The sequence below is a fragment of the Hippocampus comes genome, unplaced genomic scaffold, assembly GCF_001891065.2.
Source record: "Hippocampus comes isolate QL1 unplaced genomic scaffold, H_comes_QL1_v1.1 scaffold105, whole genome shotgun sequence".
NCBI lineage: Eukaryota > Metazoa > Chordata > Actinopteri > Syngnathiformes > Syngnathidae > Hippocampus > Hippocampus comes.
Genome location: NW_017806235.1, coordinates 411,137 through 427,524, shown reverse-complemented (window position 1 = coordinate 427,524; position 16,388 = coordinate 411,137). Strand labels below are relative to the sequence as shown.

Here is a 16,388-nt window from a genome sequence, read left to right as displayed (position 1 = left end):
TCAAATTATTTTCTGTTGGTGTCTGGATGTCCGTATTATGCTGTTCCCCTTGCACATCAGAGGGAGCACCTTGTGGGGTTAGAACAAATTAACGGCGTTATTTTGTTTGTTGTCTTGGTTAGTTGTGGCCCATGCTGGAGTCTAGGGTGACAGACAACTACAACGAGGCCAAGGATAATGTCAAGTTCCTGGACGCACTGGAGAAAGTATGCCAGCCTCTTTATACTAGCGACCCGGTATGTATTTATTTTCGTCATTCGGTAGCTTTTGGAAAGGTCAGTGTAAAATGATCTGATTGTACCTGTCAGGCCACCATTGTGAAAAGCGTGCAGAACATCATTAACGCAGTTCAGATGATCCACATGGTGTCACGGTACTATCATACCAGTCAAAAGATATCGTCCATCTTCATCAAAGTGAGTGAATCAAAATGGACTACACACAATTAACGTCAACTGTATACAGTACAAAGAGTAAGATAAGATAATAAGATAAGATAACCTTTATTTGTCTCACACTGGGGAAATTTGCAATACAGTACAGTACAGTACAATAAAGTACAATTGCAATGAAGTTTTAATCTGATATGATCTGCAATTAGGTTACAAATCAGATGATCATAGCATGCAGGCGATACATTTCCAACAATGGCGCAGCAATATGGGACCAAGATGTTCAAAATGTTATTATGAAAATACAGGTAAGGGAGACGACCAGGCCAATTCTGTTTAGTCACATATGCAGTGTGCTTTTGACTTTTATTTCTGAATTGATCTTTTCATAGGAGTGCCTCGGTTTGTATCGGGAGTATGAGTCTTGCTTGGAGAAAACACAGGAAAAAGCAAAGGAAATGCCAGGGCAGAGGCCCTTTGGGTTCTCGGAGATGCACGTGTTGCGGAAGTTTGAGGTCTTTTGCAAGCGCCTCGAACATGTACGTTTTAGCTTTCATGTTCATGTCGATTTTTCTGTATGTGGCCCTTTGGACATCCCTGCTCGAGAAAGATACTATTAAAAAAATAGAAAGCTGATAAAATGCTTATATGCTAAAAGTTGGAATGCTAGCATACTGCAAGTGGCATCCTTAGTACAGAAAGCACTAAAGTGTAATCGAAAATGATTCAATATTTTTCTCTGAGATTCTGATACTTTTTCAAATTAGACTGAGAGATAATTGATAAAATGCTAACACGCTAACATTTGGTAAGCTAACATATGGTCAGCTAACATATCCCTTTTACAGATCACTAAAATAATGTCAGTGTTCAAGACGTTCGAGTGTCTGGCAAAGTCCAACATCGAGGGCATTGAGACTCTGGCCGGTCAGTTCCGCAAAGTCTCGACCGACCTGAAGAACAAGCAGGCGGACGTGTTTGCGTCGAGGACGGTGGCATTTGAAGCGGACTACGAGACATTCATGTCTCACATTGGTAACCTGGAGGTAAGAGTCCACAGAGTACTGTGTACTCTTGTCTTTTTGTGATGAAAACCTTTGTGTTATTTAAAAAATTAAATATTGTTCAGAAATACATACAACATAGACATGGTTTTATGAACACCATCAAGAGCAAAACAGCAGCAGCAGCTTGACGTCGGGTACCACCTTTAGGGCGTGTCGAGCAAAACGGAGAGTTCCAGATCACAGTTACGAATTGCTACAATGCTAACACTAGCAGCATTTGTACAGAAAACGTAAAGGTATGCTAGATGTGAGTGTTTTTATAATGTGATTCTTTACATTTGTGTGACAGTTTAGAATGGTAAAATATTTACCCGAACAAAATTACCTGTTCAAATATAGTTTCAAGATGGCGTCAATTTGAGGTCTAGTGTGACAAACTGTTTCTTTCATTCTGTCCATTTGCAGGAGCAGCTCAAGGGATTCATGAACTCGAGCTTTGCCAAGTTCGACTCATCCCAGCAAGCTCTCGGTGTAATACAGCGGTGAGTCCAAACTAGACGATACACAATGTTTTTTCTCATGATCATATTTTTTAAAGTACGTTTTTTCACATGTATTGGTTTTGTTGTTGCAGATTTCAGAAATTAAACATTCCCTGTCTAAAGGTGGAAATGCCCACTGCTTTGGGTACTATTCTCCAGCTCTATGTCTCAGAAGTGGAGGCGGTGTTAAAGGTAATGTACTGAATGAACTTGTTGCTCTGTTGATATCATGCTCCTATCATATGCTCATCAATTTTGTCACAGCTCTATGAGAAGCAAAACGAAGACCCGCCTTTGGGTCGAAACATGCCGCCTGTCTCGGGGAGGCTTCGCTGGGCCCGGCACCTCTACAAGAAAATACACGAGCCCATATCGTACATACGTGTAAGATAAGAGGAGCTCCAATACAAGAGCTTTACATTCCCAAATCCCGCCTGCATCAAAATGAGGCCATTTAATTTTCTCTTTGCAGGAGAACTCTGACATCCTGACCACCCCTGAGGGGCGCACTGTGGTCAAAATGTACAATCAGACTACAGCCGTGTTGCAACGCTTCGAGTCGGACCACCACAAAGCTTGGACGACAGAAGTATCAAAGTTGGATTTTGGTTTGTTCTCTCGCAATTTTTTTAAGGGAACCAAATGGGAGATAGAAGTCCCTTTCCGACTGGCCGTCATTTTTAATAAAATACTCTGCAGTCTTGAGGCCACACTGGTAGTTTGCTGCGCAAACTCACCACCTGTTGAATTCAATGAAGGGGCTGTGTCCAAAACACACGAGTGGCGAGTAGTCGACACACTCAAGGAATGAAAATGTAGTGGCGCACAGGAAATTGGATACGATTTTGCAGTTCATATATGTTTCGTGTCTCGACAGCCTTGAATACGACACTGTTGATTCGCTGCACTGTAACGGGAAAGTACTTGGTCAACTTTGACCCAAAGATAAGTGAGGCCATTCAGGAGGCCAGCAGTTTGGTGAAGATGGGCCTGGATGTTCCCAAGCAGGCACTGCATTTCCTCAAGGTGGAGGGCCGCTTGAAGACCTATCATCATCGTCTTCACGTAAGTCTGTTTTCCACCATTTGCCGTCCTCGCTGCACATTGAAAATAACCCTAACGGTGTCCTTGTGTTTCCTCCCGTAGACCATTTTGATGGACTACAAGCTCACTTGTGACAACATACCGGCGGACTTTACCAACCTGATGACATCAAAGACCACCCAAGTAAGCTCTTTTTGTGAATGCAATGCAATAGGTTCACAACTGCTCGATAGTAACAAAACTACAGTTACGTATGTAATCACGGTTCTATGAATGCCTAGCAGCACGAAATGTCCCTTTGTTCAAGAATGCATTCCAACAACGTCATCAGTGAGCCCCAGGTCGGGTTTAGCAAGAGCCCTTGTCACCAGAAAGTCAGGCCTTCAAAATCTTCTTGCATGAACATAAAGATTCCGAGTGACAGGATTCTGTGATGGTCACTCGGGAGTCATAGAACTGTAGTTACATACAAAAAGTTAGGGATATTTGGCGTTCACCTAGAAAGGTTTGAATGCATTTTGGACTCATCTTGAAATCTCACCTGAGAGCCAAAATATTGTATTGTTTGGCACCACCTCTGGCGGTGCGAAGAGATAAAATAGAAATACAATTTTGCTGTATTTGGAGAGTTACTCATGAGTCACAATGTATTTTTGTGTCCAATTACAAGATGGAGTCCTTGCTTCGCTATGGGTCAGTGATGGTCACGTGGTCATCACTGCTTCTGGACAAGTACTTTATAAATATTGACACTGCCTTGTCTGAACTCAAGACGATCTTGAGTAAGGTATGTGCTGCACCTCAAATTTAAATGATGATTTCTGAGTGTTACAAGCCCGTGTTCGGTTTTCAATTTTAGGGATTCTCGCTAGCGTCAGTGTTCAAATTAGGGTTTTTAAGCCTGTAGAATTTCTAACAATGTAAAGTCAGCCGCGGCAGTCTGGTGGACGGCCGAAAACTACCGCTACTTACGTCCGTGCTCATTCCGGGAGTCCGTGATTGACGGACTAACGGACCTTTCTTCGGGACTGATGGACAGGTATAAATGCCCACCTTGCTCTGGTTCAGAAATGTCTCAAACAACTGCAAAGTGGAGTCATCTTAAAATGTTAATTATCATAAGCCCATTTGCGGACCGTCCGACTCTGCTCTGTGGTCAAATTAGGCACAACATATTTTAGGACTACGTCCTGGTATGGAGGGTGAGATTTTAGAAACACAGACAAAATTCGGGCAAGAATGCTTTTTTTTTTTTTTTTTTTTTTTTTACGAGCTGGTGAATAATCTAAGTCACGGAAAAGGAGATATTTCAAGTCATTGTAAGGGTTTTAGGTCCCGTGACCTCAAATCATGTTTCAACTCTTTCCAGGTGCAAGAGATCTGTAAGTTTCACATCGATGATTACCTGAAAGAGATCTCGGAGACTGTTCTCATCGAGCTGCCCGAAGATCACGCCTCTGCAATTGAGCCGCTTGTTAAACTCACTCAGGTTAATACTGTCACAACTCATTCCTGAACGAATATCGCTGCATTAAGCTTTCTTCTGAAAGAGTTTCACATCATTTTTTTTTTTTTTTTTAATAGAATCTGTGCCATAAGGTTGTCAAAAGACTAGAACACAAGTGCTATCACGTGAAGGAAGCAGTGAACGAGTTGGGCAAAGTGTTCAATGCCATTTACAAGTCCAAGCAAACCAAAAAGGTCGCAGATGGACACAGTGGTGGTAGTCGCACATTTGTTTCTCTTCCCCGAATGATTGTACAGTAAATCCAGTCCAGTGAAATTGAATACCCCTTGCACCCCTTGACCACATTAATCAGGGTTACCTAATATTGTGACCTATGAGTGTATTTCTGATGTAACATTTTAATTTTACTTTGTAGGGCCGAAGGAGACCCAGAGAGCCTCTGACGCAACATCAGAGGGCCAAGAGAAGTATAAACAAACGCGCTTTGAAAAGGTTTGTGCGGTCATAAGTGTTGACATTAGTACACTTTTGAGTCAAGGGAGGCATTGTGGGACAAAATCTCTTTCAAGGATCCATAAAGATTTCCAAAGCGACCCTAAAATGCCTGTTTGAAACAAAAATGGCAGAGTGTCCTTCGGTCATGACTTTTATTTGTATATATACTGTATAGTTGGATAAAAGCTAGAAACAAAACATTTCAGGACTTCACAAAGCAGTACGACTCCTTCGGCACGAGGATTTTAGATGCACTGGTGGAAATGACCAAATTGTCTCTTAAGACCTTGGAGAGACGAGTCTGTGGCTCTGAGTAAGTCTTCTGTTTCTATTGCTGTTAAAGACACAACATGGGTTCTTGAAGTTCATGATAACATTGGGACTTGCAGCTCTTTCCAGAAGAGGGCTGACTCCGGCTGGGTCCCTATGATGAAATCTGAAGTGCATCTGAATGCACCCAATGTGGTGAGTCACCCACAGGAAACAAAAGCAATCCACCTGTAGCAATTCTCAACTGCTATTTATTTATCTCGGTCAGGGGTCACCAACCGTTTGAAAACTGAAGGCTGCTTCTTGGTGACTGAGGTGTCTGATTGATGTGAAGGGCTACGAGTCACACAAAAAATGAATGTCGCATGTCACAGGCCCGCGGGCTACCCAACTGGTCCTTAACGGCCAGCTGGTGCCCACGGGCACCGCGTTGGTGTCAGTTGAAGGCCTCATTTGAAATCCTAGGCCTTGTTTGGAAACCCAACCCTGCCTTGAAACCCGACCACAACATGTTCCTGACATTTACAGCAAATATTGTGTGATTTGTGGTTATCCGCAGGTGATGCTCCCCACTGTAGATCAGATTCATCACGCCATACATGAAATCATTGAATTTATCTTGGAAGTCAGCAAGGGCATTCAGTGCTGGGAGGTCGAGTACAGACATGACAGCTCGTCGACTGAAGGTGAGTCGCCATGGACTGAAAAAAAATGCTGCGTTCAGTTGACACGATGTTTAACTTTCTCGCAGGTCGGGAGAAATTGAACTTCTACATTCGCGTTAATAAGCACGAGGATATCAAAGCCGTCATTTTCGCCTTGAAGTCGGCCCTGAAGTTGCAGAGGGACAATGCCGCCACCGTTCTGGATCGCTTCAAGAGATTCAAGGAGCTGTGGAGCGACGACAAGGAGCGCGTCATCAAGGTATTGGAATGTACATCAGGAGGGGGGTAGGGGGGGGGGCATCAATCTGGTGGGGAAAAAGGACTGGTGTGAAATAATCTGTCACCCCCTCATGGTTCCACCCCCATCGACAAAATCGGCAGGTGTGCCTTTCCCGATAAGTACGTCACGTCACATGTGTCGTATATGATGTCATTGAGTGCAACCCCCTTGTATGTCGGTGTCTTCGTGTCACGAATTTGAGTGACACTCGTGCTTGCTTTTTAAAGGCCTTCATTGACAGCAAGCCAACCTTGATAGAGATCAAAGATAAATTGCAGCACTACGTCGTGTATGAGAGCCAAATTGAGGAAATCCAGAACGTCATCGTTGTCGGGATGATCGAACTGTCAACAAGTAAGAGAACACGCATTCTGATGTGTGGTGAATGCCATTCATAATTAGGACGACTGCGCGCGTATATCTTAGCTGCATTTTTCTGAATCAGACCATTTAAAGGAGTCCCTCAGGATTGAGGCGAAGGCCTGGAAGAGGCTCCTGTGCAAACACCTGCGCATTGAGTGCCGGAAGAACATAATCAACATCAGCCTGCAAACTCACAGGAGCTTCACACAACTATCACATCCCATTGCTAATCTGGACGATGTTCGCTGTGCCATGAAGACGCTGGCCAACCTGCGGGATTCTGAAATAAACACAGACATAACGCTGATATCCACTCAAGTACAAATACCATTGCTTTCCGTTTACAGTTTTCTTTTTTTACGCTGGATCTAACAGGTCAGGTTTTCCCTATTTAGGATGCCTATGAAGTGCTGATCCTTTACGAAGCTGAAATGACCGAGAAGGAACCGGGAGAGGTGTACGGACTGGGCCGTTTCTTCACCAGGCTTCTGTCTAAAGCTGTAAGTTGGATCGCTTTCGCTGCGTTTTTTTCCGAGTATCGATATTTGGAAATCATGGTATCATGGTATGGTATTATAGTTGCCCTATAAAATTCACTGTTATTGGTACTCCGAACGTTTTTTCCCCTCCAGATGTCCGTTCAGGATCAGCTTTTCCGCATGCAGCCCAGCCTCAAGCAGGACCTGATGGAACGCGTCGGCGTCTTTGAAAAAGATGTCGGCACTTTCATGGATGACTACGATATGGTAAGCCGCAGTCGCCAATCCATCTGTATATCGATCGATGACGTCCACGCATATTGAAATTGATGAATTTCTAAACGCACCGCAGGAAGGGCCAATGGTTGAAGGAATAGAACCGAAAGAAGCCAGCCGCAGGCTCCAGACCTTCCAGGTACTTGTGCTCGTCAATTTCTAGAAATTTTTTCTTTTTATTGAAACAGGACTGTAATCACATCGTATTTAAGCTTTGTCTTTTCCTAAATAAACCACCACCCCCACAAGCATTTTGTAACCCTTTGTATCTGCCTCCATTTCTGAAAATAAAAGAAAGAAAGACACTCATGCGCGCAGTTTTAGACTACGCTTTTCGAGATTTGTGCTGGGCACAAAAATTGGATTCTATTTGCGTTGTTATTTTAATTTGTAGTGCTGTTATTGCAATTTAGTTATTTGTATTTATTTTAACTGCGTGTGTGTGTGTGTGTATTTGTCCTATTCAAGGCCAGGTTTTCCGAGCTGTGGCGAAATTTCACCACCTACAACTCCGGCGAACAGCTCCTCGGCCTGCCTGTCTCTGATTATGAGTGCCTTCAAAATAAAAAGTACAAAGACTCAAGAGTAGAAGCCCTCAAAAAAAAAAAAAAAAAAAGATCTCCTTATGTTAAAACATGCATTTCCCTTCTCTCCCCCTAGGAAAGAACTGGACCTGCTTCAGAAGCTCTACGGCCTGTATGACACTGTGATGAAGACCATCAGCGGTCACTCCAAGCTCCTGTGGACACAAGTGGATATCGAGAAAATCAATAATGAGCTCATGGACTTTCAGAACAGGTTCCACTTGTGGTTCTCATTTTAGTGCATGTAACGTATTCAACACACAAGAGAAATGTATGCATTTTTTCCAATTAATGGAACTCAAATGTATTGTCTCAATCATAAAACTTGTATTAATTATACAAGCAATGTTTGAATCCAAATTTCAACTGCAATACAAAAGAAGTTAATCTTAAAAAATACAACTAAAATATCGTAAAACAACTGCAAATGACACATACCTCAAAAATTGGCTTAAGCACATTCACAAAGTATTTGTTACTTCTCACCAGCGTGTAGAAAACCTAAGTGCTGTTATCGCCATGTAAAATTGCCACCGTAACTGTAGCAAGTGTCTATTTCCAGGTGCCGGCGTCTTCCCAAGGCACTGAAGGAGTGGCAGGCTTTCATGGACCTAAAGCAGACCATCGATGACTTCAACGAGCTGTGTCCTCTGCTCGAGATGATGACCAACAAGTCCATGATCCGCAGGCACTGGGATCAAATCTCCAACCTGACCGGCCACGAGTTCGAGGTTGAGTCACCCACTTGCACCCTGGACAACATCATGGAGGCGCCACTGCTGAAGTACAAGGACGACATCGAGGTAAGGAGTTGACGATCTCTTCTCTCATTGCCTCACCTCCGCTCTGCCGAGGATTCATCTTAATTTGCAACGCTGTACTCGTCGCACCTTTCAGGACATCTGCATATCCGCCGTGAAAGAGAGGGACATCGAGGCCAAGTTGTCCGGTGTGAAGGCGGTGTGGCATGACCAAAACCTGACGCTGATGGACTTCAAAGACAGGGGCGAGCTCATGCTGCGAGGCGGCGACACCACAGAAATTCTCACCACTCTGGAGGACAGTCTGATGGTGCTGGGCTCGCTGCTCAGCAACCGGTGAGGAGATGGCCTAGTCAGAAACTTTTTTTTTTCACAGCTTCACGCAGAAAGACTCCTGCAAGATTGCAGCAGCACAGCAGAAATGTAAGAACAGTTATCTCCTTGTGCCTTTTACACAGAGTATTCTGCCTGTTTGCAGATACTGCACGTTCTACAAAGCTGAGATCCAGGATTGGGTATCCAAGCTGTCCACGTCAACAGATGTCATTGAGCAGTGGGTCATCGTGCAAAACCTTTGGATTTACTTAGAGGCCGTGTTTGTCGGGGGCGACATCGCCAAAGATCTGCCTCAGGTAAAGTCGCCTGTCGCCCTTAATCTGAAAATGATAAATGTCTAAATTGTCCATAGGTGTGAATGGGACTATGAATGGCTGTATGTCTATATATGCCCCGTGATTGGCTGGCAACCAGTCCCGGGTGTGCTCCACCTCCAGTCCAATAACATCTTGAATAGACGATAGATCGATCACCTACAACACTAATGAGGGAAAAGACAATAAAACATGAATGAATGGATACTTAATTAGGGTGTATTTTGCATTATTGTAGGAAGCAGAGCGCTTTCAGCAAATTGACTCAACGTGGATCAACATCATGCAGCGGGCACGGGACGTCCCGAATGTGGTGGAGTGCTGTGTTGGGGATCCAATGTTGGGGGAGATCCTGCCAGATCTTCAGAAGCAATTGGACTTTTGTCAGAAGTCACTCACAGGGTAAATGTGAAGTGAATTTTTTGAGCTAGTTAGTTACTCACACAAAAATTAGTACAGTGAACCTCTACTGTTGGCAGGGTACAGGAGCAGAGCCCTACTATTAGTGGGTGGTTCATCTGCCAAAATCCACAAAACAACCACATGAATAATATTTGTAACTCTCTATAAATGCCACCAGGTGGCAGCAGAGTATTTTCAATTTCTGCTATAACACAAGGCTGTGGCCTGACGATATGGAGATCCTTCCCTCGGTTCAACACCAAGATGCCATCAAATGGTTTCAAAGCTTTATTTTTATATTAGACATAGCTTTTGCTGGATCACAAAAACAAGTTTTTCCACTGAATAACAGAAGGTTGATTCCCCTTAGGTTTACTATTACTAAAAGTGATGTGGCTGTTGGCACCCACTTTGTAAACGTACATTACCACAATTTTTTGTAATTGGAAGAAGTCTCCTAGTGATACTTAACAAGCGCAAACACTGCAGGTACCTCGAGAAAAAACGTCTCCTGTTCCCACGGTTCTTCTTCGTGTCTGATCCTGCGCTCCTGGAAATCCTCGGACAAGCGAGCGATTCTCACACAATTCAGGTGAAGACATTTAATTTGCAATAATACAAGTGTCGACCTAAAAAATGTCATTGGACAAACAGCATAAGTTGAGTCATTTAGAATGGATGATATCAACTGGAAAAACCCAAATGGCGATATTGTCAAAAGGAATGAATAAAGCAGATTTTTGTTCTGCTTTCCCCCCTTTTAGTCGCATCTTCTCGGAGTGTTTGACAATGTCAATGAAGTGGAGTTTGATGTCAATGAATACGACAGCATTTTGGCTGTCTTGTCTCAAGAAGCGGAGAAACTGCCGGTACGGATGCTAATCGCTGATATGGACCCCGTCTTCGGACACGGGTTATCTGAATCCATAGACAACGTACTGTAAATGCTCACATGCATTTTCTCATTGGCTTTTGTGTTGCGTGTTTATGCGGTTTCAGCTGGACAAACCCGTCTTGGCTCAGGGTCCTGTGGAGCTCTGGCTTGGGAAGTTATTGGTGGAGCAGCAGTCATCGTTGCACACCGTCATCAAGGCGGCTGATGATGTGATCAACGACGAAGACTTTGAGCTCATACCTTTTCTTGACAAGTTCCAAGCGCAGGTCCGTTATCCGAGGAAATATTTGTGGGTCTTCTCATGATAGATGTGCCTCACAAAATTCAGTAAAACCGGCATCGGATGTTACCCAACACACCTTTTCACGAAAAATGACCCTTAAAATGGCCGCTTCGAATCAAAATAGCATACTTCCATTTCCTGTTTTAGGTGGGCCTGCTTGGAATCCAAATGCTCTGGACAAGGGACTCAGAGGAGGCCCTTGAAAATGCCGAATTCAGCAAGGAGGTGATGATCTTCACCAAAAAGAAATTCTTGAACCTCCTCCGAATGCTCATCAAGCAGACCACCTACGACTTGACCAAATTTGACAGGGTCAAGTACGAGACTCTGGTCACCATCCACGTGCACCAGAGTGACATCTTTGAAGAGCTGGTAGACTTGAGATATTTTGTTTGTTTGTTTGTTTGTTTGCCTTTGCGTACCACATTGTTGTTGCTTTCTCTTCAGGTGGCAAAATCAGTCAAATCTACCAATGACTTTGAGTGGCTGAAGCAAAGCAGGTTTTACTACAATGACGGCATTGACAAGGTCATCGTGTCCATCACCAATGTCGACTTTATTTATCAGAACGAGTTCCTCGGCTGCACCGACCGTCTCGTCATCACCCCACTGACAGACAGGCAAGACAACAAACAAGTGTCGTCGTTTTGGATACATACACTACTTGCTATCCTGGCCTTACATCATTCATTTTGTTGATACGGTTTAGTGTAATCATGACCTGTGTACAGGTGTTACATTACGCTGTCCCAGGCCCTGGGCATGAGCATGGGGGGAGCCCCCGCTGGGCCAGCAGGCACAGGAAAGACAGAGACCACGAAAGACATGGGTCGCTGCTTAGGAAAGTATGTGGTGGTCTTCAACTGCTCTGACCAAATGGACTTCAGGGGGCTTGGCAGGATTTACAAAGGTATTCGAAGGCAATGTGCTATGCTATTGTTTTTTGTTTTTTTTTAAATTTTACTTGATGATGGCTGCAGCATGTGGTGGAAAGCCATTCCTTCTCCTGGAATGCTTTGAAAATTCAGCTCTGATGCCATTTATCAGAAGTTGAACCACAAAAAACATTTGAAGAAACCATGGCCTTAATGACAGAGGAAGATGGCAATTTTGCTTGAAAGAAGCCCTTTAATATCACTCCTGGCAGATTGAATTCTTGTTGTGACTTTTTTTTTTGCCAGGCCTTGCACAGTCTGGCTCATGGGGCTGCTTTGATGAATTCAACAGGATCGACCTGCCGGTGTTGTCTGTGGCCGCTCAGCAAATTTACATTGTTCTGGTCGCTCGCAAGACACACAAACCTACTTTTGTCTTCACGGACGGTGACGTAGTTGACCTGAATCCAGAGTTTGGGCTTTTCATCACTATGGTAAGACTTAGAAATTTAAACGACTGGGTTAAGAGCATCAAAGTGTTACGCCAGCATGTTGTCGTTCCCTGCCTAGAACCCCGGTTATGCCGGTCGTCAGGAACTTCCTGAGAACTTGAAAGTGCAGTTCAGGACAGTCTCCATGATGGTGCCTGATCGACAGGTACACGGAAGATTAGAATTTTCTCTGTTTGTTCTCACATAACTGGCTTGTTGCCTCTGGTCTTTTGCAGATCATCATGAGGGTCAAGCTGGCCAGTTGCGGATTCAATGAGAATGTCCTCCTAGCTCAAAAATTCTTTGTTCTTTATAAACTTTGTGAGGAGCAACTCACAAAACAGGTAGGACATAGCAACAGGAATAAGGCGATCAGGGGTCTCCTTAAAACATCTCCAAAACTGGACATTGAGGATGTCGCAGATGTTTTAACAGTTTTTGTGGACCCATGAGGTTGACTTTTTTTTTTTTTTCCCCATCCAGCGTCACTGCCTTTGCATTGCTGTGTTTCAGGTGCATTATGACTTTGGCCTGAGGAACATCCTGTCCGTGCTAAGGACACTGGGAGCCTGCAAGAGAGCGCGGCCCGAGGACTCAGAGTCCAGCACGGTCATGAGAGTGTTGCGTGACATGAATTTGTCGAAACTGGTAATCCATGAATGCAACAGATCAAAACGGGGATGCACATGATGCTTTTTTTTTCTCTTCACAAAGAGGACCTGGGCTTCTTGTACAGATCTTTATGAAACTTTATTATTATTATTTTTTTTTAATCACTATAGTTTTGTCAAGGGGTAAAACAGCCGGTCAAAATCACTGGAAAGGTTTGTTTCAGAAAGAACACAGAAAATGGGAAGAGTTGCGTTTTTCTATAACGCGGCTCTACGAATTTGTGAATAGTCAACTGTAAATCTGCACCGAATACTTTATTTTTAGAAGTACAGCCAGATGTGGGCGAGGTTGTGGAGTCTATGCCCCTAAAACCAAAAAAGCATTATAACTCACGAAGGCAGTTCTATGTACAGTTCGCTGTAGTTGAAACCAAACACAACTGCACCCGACCTACGTGCACCCCTGCGTGTAATAGTTTTTTTTTGTTTTCAATAGTTTTATAGACACAGACTATAAATGGCAACACTGTTTCAGGTGGATGAGGACGAACCTCTCTTCCTCAGTCTCATCAATGACTTGTTCCCTGGCATCAAGCTGGACAACAGCACCTACAATGAACTGCAGGCTGCAGTGAAGAATCAAGTTGACCTTGCTGCCTTAGTTAACCACCCCAACTGGAACCTAAAACTGGTTCAGGTATCGTAAAACATTGCGGCTCAGCTCTGAACTGCTTTGGACACGAATCGGCTGTTCTGACTTCCGCCAACAGCTCTACGAGGCTTCCCTCGTGCGCCACGGCCTGATGACGCTGGGGCCGAGCGGGGCGGGTAAGACGGCTGTCATCAACATCCTTATGCGAGCGCTGACAGAGTGTGGAACACCACACAGGGAGATGCGCATGAACCCTAAGGCCATCACCGCGCCGCAGATGTTTGGCCGGCTCGACGCTGCCACCAATGACTGGACTGACGGTATCTTCTCCACGCTGTGGAGGAGGACGCTAAAGGCCAAGAAAGGTGAGGTGTTGGGAGAAAAAAAAAAACTTCCAAAAGATCATGAATACTTGAATAGTTTTACATGCATTAGTTTCACCGACAGTTTGTGCGAACGAGCAGCAAAACTGATGAATTTCACCTGCAGGAGAGATCATATGGATCGTATTGGATGGTCCTGTGGACGCCATCTGGATTGAAAACCTCAACTCCGTGCTGGATGACAACAAAACCCTTACCCTGGCCAACGGTGACCGTATCACCATGTCGCCAGCTTGCAAGCTCGTGTTCGAGGTGCACAACATCGAGAATGCCTCTCCGGCCACCGTGTCACGTGTCGGTATGGTCTTCATGAGCTCCTCGGCTCTGAGCTGGGAACCCATCCTCAAGGTACGGCCGTCATCCAACTGAGGCCGAGTTGCCCGAATGCTAGAATTATGTTTATTTCCCCATTTGTAAGGAACATGCATTAGTTGGATAAACAGCTCAAACTTCCTAATTATACACTTTAGAAAAAGAAAATATTGAGAGACAGACTTCTGGAGACTCATTGTTGAGGAGAGCAGTGCCACCTCCCGGCCAGCAGTGTGTGACATGGCCTAAAATGTTTTGGGAAAGGCCGATCAACACTAAACAAGACTCGATTGGCAGTGACAGTTCGGCACATTTGAAATCTTGTCTGTGTTCTGTTTAGGGATGGACAAACAAGCGTAACGCTGAAGAAGCCGAGAACATCATTAATCTGTATGGCAGGATATTTTGGGACGTGTATTCATACATGAGGCAGAACCTCAAACCCAAGATGCCGTTTTTGGAGTGTAACTACATCATGCAGGTACGCAAACCGAAGCAACCGCAACCGTTGCGCACTGATTCTGATTTCGTTTCTCATCCCGCAGTCTTGCAATCTGCTGGAGGGCCTCATCCCAACCAAGCAGATGGGGGGCCTGGTCAGCGACAAACACTTGGAGCGTCTCTTCGTCTTTGGTCTGATGTGGAGTCTGGGGGCCCTTTTGGAGTTGGACGACCGGGACAAAATGGAGGCTTTTTTCCGGGAGCACAGCAGCAACATTGATTTGCCTCGCACCATGGAGGGAGAGACTATGTTTGAATACATGGTCGGGACAGATGGTATGCTCACAAAAAAAAAAAAAATCAAACAGCTTTTAAAGGCAACAGATCATGGAAAATGGACTCTGGAAGTGTCAAGAGTTGGTTCTCCGTTGTGCTTGTCCATCCATCAAGTGAAATACATCCCGACTTTTTCGATACTGCTTATGGCGTTGTGGGAGCCTATCCCAGCTGGCTCCGGGCAAGACACGAGGGGCATTCTGGACTGGTCGCCAGCTATTCGCAGTCTTCAAGTCAAATATTTGAAGAAAAATACAAAAATATTTGACCCCCCGAAACATTTGACCTAATATGGGCGGCACAATGGTTGACTTGTTAGCACATCCGCCTCACAGTCCAGACATCGTCCATTTGAATCCGGGCTCTGGTCTTTGTTTGTTTTTCAGCTGCAAAGCAATCTTTAAGGCTAGCATGTAAGAGACACTTCCATTATTTTCCATTGCACTTCCAGGTCAGTGGTGTCACTGGAACGAACATGTAGGGGAGTACGAGTATCCCACAGATCACGTACCGGACTACTCTTCCATCCTTGTGCCCAACGTAGATAACACCAGGACCGCTTTTTTGCTGGAAACTATTGCTAAGCAGTACAAGGTGAGTTGTGGTTTGTTGAAAACAATATCAATGCGAGACCCACACTGTATGTATTCATTTGGAAAACTCCACAGGCCGTCTTGCTCATCGGTGAGCAAGGGACTGCCAAGACGGTGATGATCAAAAGCCACGCCAAGAAGTTTGACCCCGAGACGGACCTCTTTAAGTCACTCAACTTCTCCTCTGCCACAGAACCCATCATGTTTCAGGTAGTGTGGCCAATAAGACTTGTTGAAATGACTCATAGAAAGCTATAAAAGTATCGAATAACCACACCTTCCCGTGTGTGTTTTCTTGATTCTGTCCTGTCCTGCGGACACCTTCCTCGTGTGTGTTTTCTTGATTCGATGGACAATCTTTGAATGGTGATTTTTCGGCTGGCACAGGACACAGCACATTCACCCTGAATCATTCCAATAGCCCTTAACAAACGGCTTGAATATGCTTTTCGAGGTGGAATGGCTTCCCTCTTCCCATGTTTTCATTTGGTTTCCTCTGCCACAGAACCCATCATGTTTCAGGTAGTGTGGCCAATAAGACTTGTTGAAATGACTCATAGAAAGCTATAAAAGTATCGAATAACCACACCTTCCCGTGTGTGTTTTCTTGATTCTGTCCTGTCCTGCGGACACCTTCCTCGTGTGTGTTTTCTTGATTCGATGGACAATCTTTGAATGGTGATTTTTCGGCTGGCACAGGACACAGCACATTCGCCCTGAATCATTCCAATAGCCCTTAACAAACGGCTTGAATACGCTTTTCGGGGTGGAATGGCTTCCCTCTTTCCATGTTTTCATTTGGTTTGCCAATAGTAGTAAAAGCCAAGACAGATAATCA

General features: G+C 44.5%; 1 protein-coding gene across 1 annotated transcript in view; it reads left to right on the top strand.

Moving 5' to 3' along the window:
• Positions 1 to 16,388, top strand: part of LOC109507303 (dynein heavy chain 8, axonemal) — a 39,278-nt gene that overhangs the window by 3,154 nt on the left and 19,736 nt on the right. The window contains exons 9-55 of the mRNA XM_019856634.1: positions 123 to 236; positions 309 to 416; positions 602 to 700; positions 785 to 931; positions 1,241 to 1,438; positions 1,865 to 1,941; positions 2,034 to 2,133; positions 2,206 to 2,325; positions 2,414 to 2,549; positions 2,819 to 3,006; positions 3,088 to 3,168; positions 3,656 to 3,772; positions 4,355 to 4,474; positions 4,570 to 4,708; positions 4,869 to 4,945; positions 5,155 to 5,261; positions 5,338 to 5,413; positions 5,778 to 5,904; positions 5,970 to 6,142; positions 6,391 to 6,517; positions 6,609 to 6,844; positions 6,922 to 7,026; positions 7,159 to 7,272; positions 7,358 to 7,420; positions 7,750 to 7,850; positions 7,942 to 8,079; positions 8,428 to 8,668; positions 8,763 to 8,962; positions 9,105 to 9,258; positions 9,515 to 9,678; positions 10,168 to 10,270; positions 10,443 to 10,547; positions 10,678 to 10,839; positions 11,004 to 11,228; positions 11,304 to 11,476; positions 11,588 to 11,766; positions 12,038 to 12,225; positions 12,302 to 12,388; positions 12,459 to 12,566; positions 12,736 to 12,870; positions 13,369 to 13,530; positions 13,604 to 13,850; positions 13,975 to 14,216; positions 14,521 to 14,661; positions 14,726 to 14,957; positions 15,409 to 15,551; positions 15,626 to 15,760. Coding sequence (XP_019712193.1) covers positions 123 to 236; positions 309 to 416; positions 602 to 700; positions 785 to 931; positions 1,241 to 1,438; positions 1,865 to 1,941; positions 2,034 to 2,133; positions 2,206 to 2,325; positions 2,414 to 2,549; positions 2,819 to 3,006; positions 3,088 to 3,168; positions 3,656 to 3,772; positions 4,355 to 4,474; positions 4,570 to 4,708; positions 4,869 to 4,945; positions 5,155 to 5,261; positions 5,338 to 5,413; positions 5,778 to 5,904; positions 5,970 to 6,142; positions 6,391 to 6,517; positions 6,609 to 6,844; positions 6,922 to 7,026; positions 7,159 to 7,272; positions 7,358 to 7,420; positions 7,750 to 7,850; positions 7,942 to 8,079; positions 8,428 to 8,668; positions 8,763 to 8,962; positions 9,105 to 9,258; positions 9,515 to 9,678; positions 10,168 to 10,270; positions 10,443 to 10,547; positions 10,678 to 10,839; positions 11,004 to 11,228; positions 11,304 to 11,476; positions 11,588 to 11,766; positions 12,038 to 12,225; positions 12,302 to 12,388; positions 12,459 to 12,566; positions 12,736 to 12,870; positions 13,369 to 13,530; positions 13,604 to 13,850; positions 13,975 to 14,216; positions 14,521 to 14,661; positions 14,726 to 14,957; positions 15,409 to 15,551; positions 15,626 to 15,760 — 6,714 coding nt within the window. The remainder of the gene's footprint in view (positions 1 to 122; positions 237 to 308; positions 417 to 601; positions 701 to 784; positions 932 to 1,240; positions 1,439 to 1,864; positions 1,942 to 2,033; positions 2,134 to 2,205; positions 2,326 to 2,413; positions 2,550 to 2,818; positions 3,007 to 3,087; positions 3,169 to 3,655; positions 3,773 to 4,354; positions 4,475 to 4,569; positions 4,709 to 4,868; positions 4,946 to 5,154; positions 5,262 to 5,337; positions 5,414 to 5,777; positions 5,905 to 5,969; positions 6,143 to 6,390; positions 6,518 to 6,608; positions 6,845 to 6,921; positions 7,027 to 7,158; positions 7,273 to 7,357; positions 7,421 to 7,749; positions 7,851 to 7,941; positions 8,080 to 8,427; positions 8,669 to 8,762; positions 8,963 to 9,104; positions 9,259 to 9,514; positions 9,679 to 10,167; positions 10,271 to 10,442; positions 10,548 to 10,677; positions 10,840 to 11,003; positions 11,229 to 11,303; positions 11,477 to 11,587; positions 11,767 to 12,037; positions 12,226 to 12,301; positions 12,389 to 12,458; positions 12,567 to 12,735; positions 12,871 to 13,368; positions 13,531 to 13,603; positions 13,851 to 13,974; positions 14,217 to 14,520; positions 14,662 to 14,725; positions 14,958 to 15,408; positions 15,552 to 15,625; positions 15,761 to 16,388) is intronic.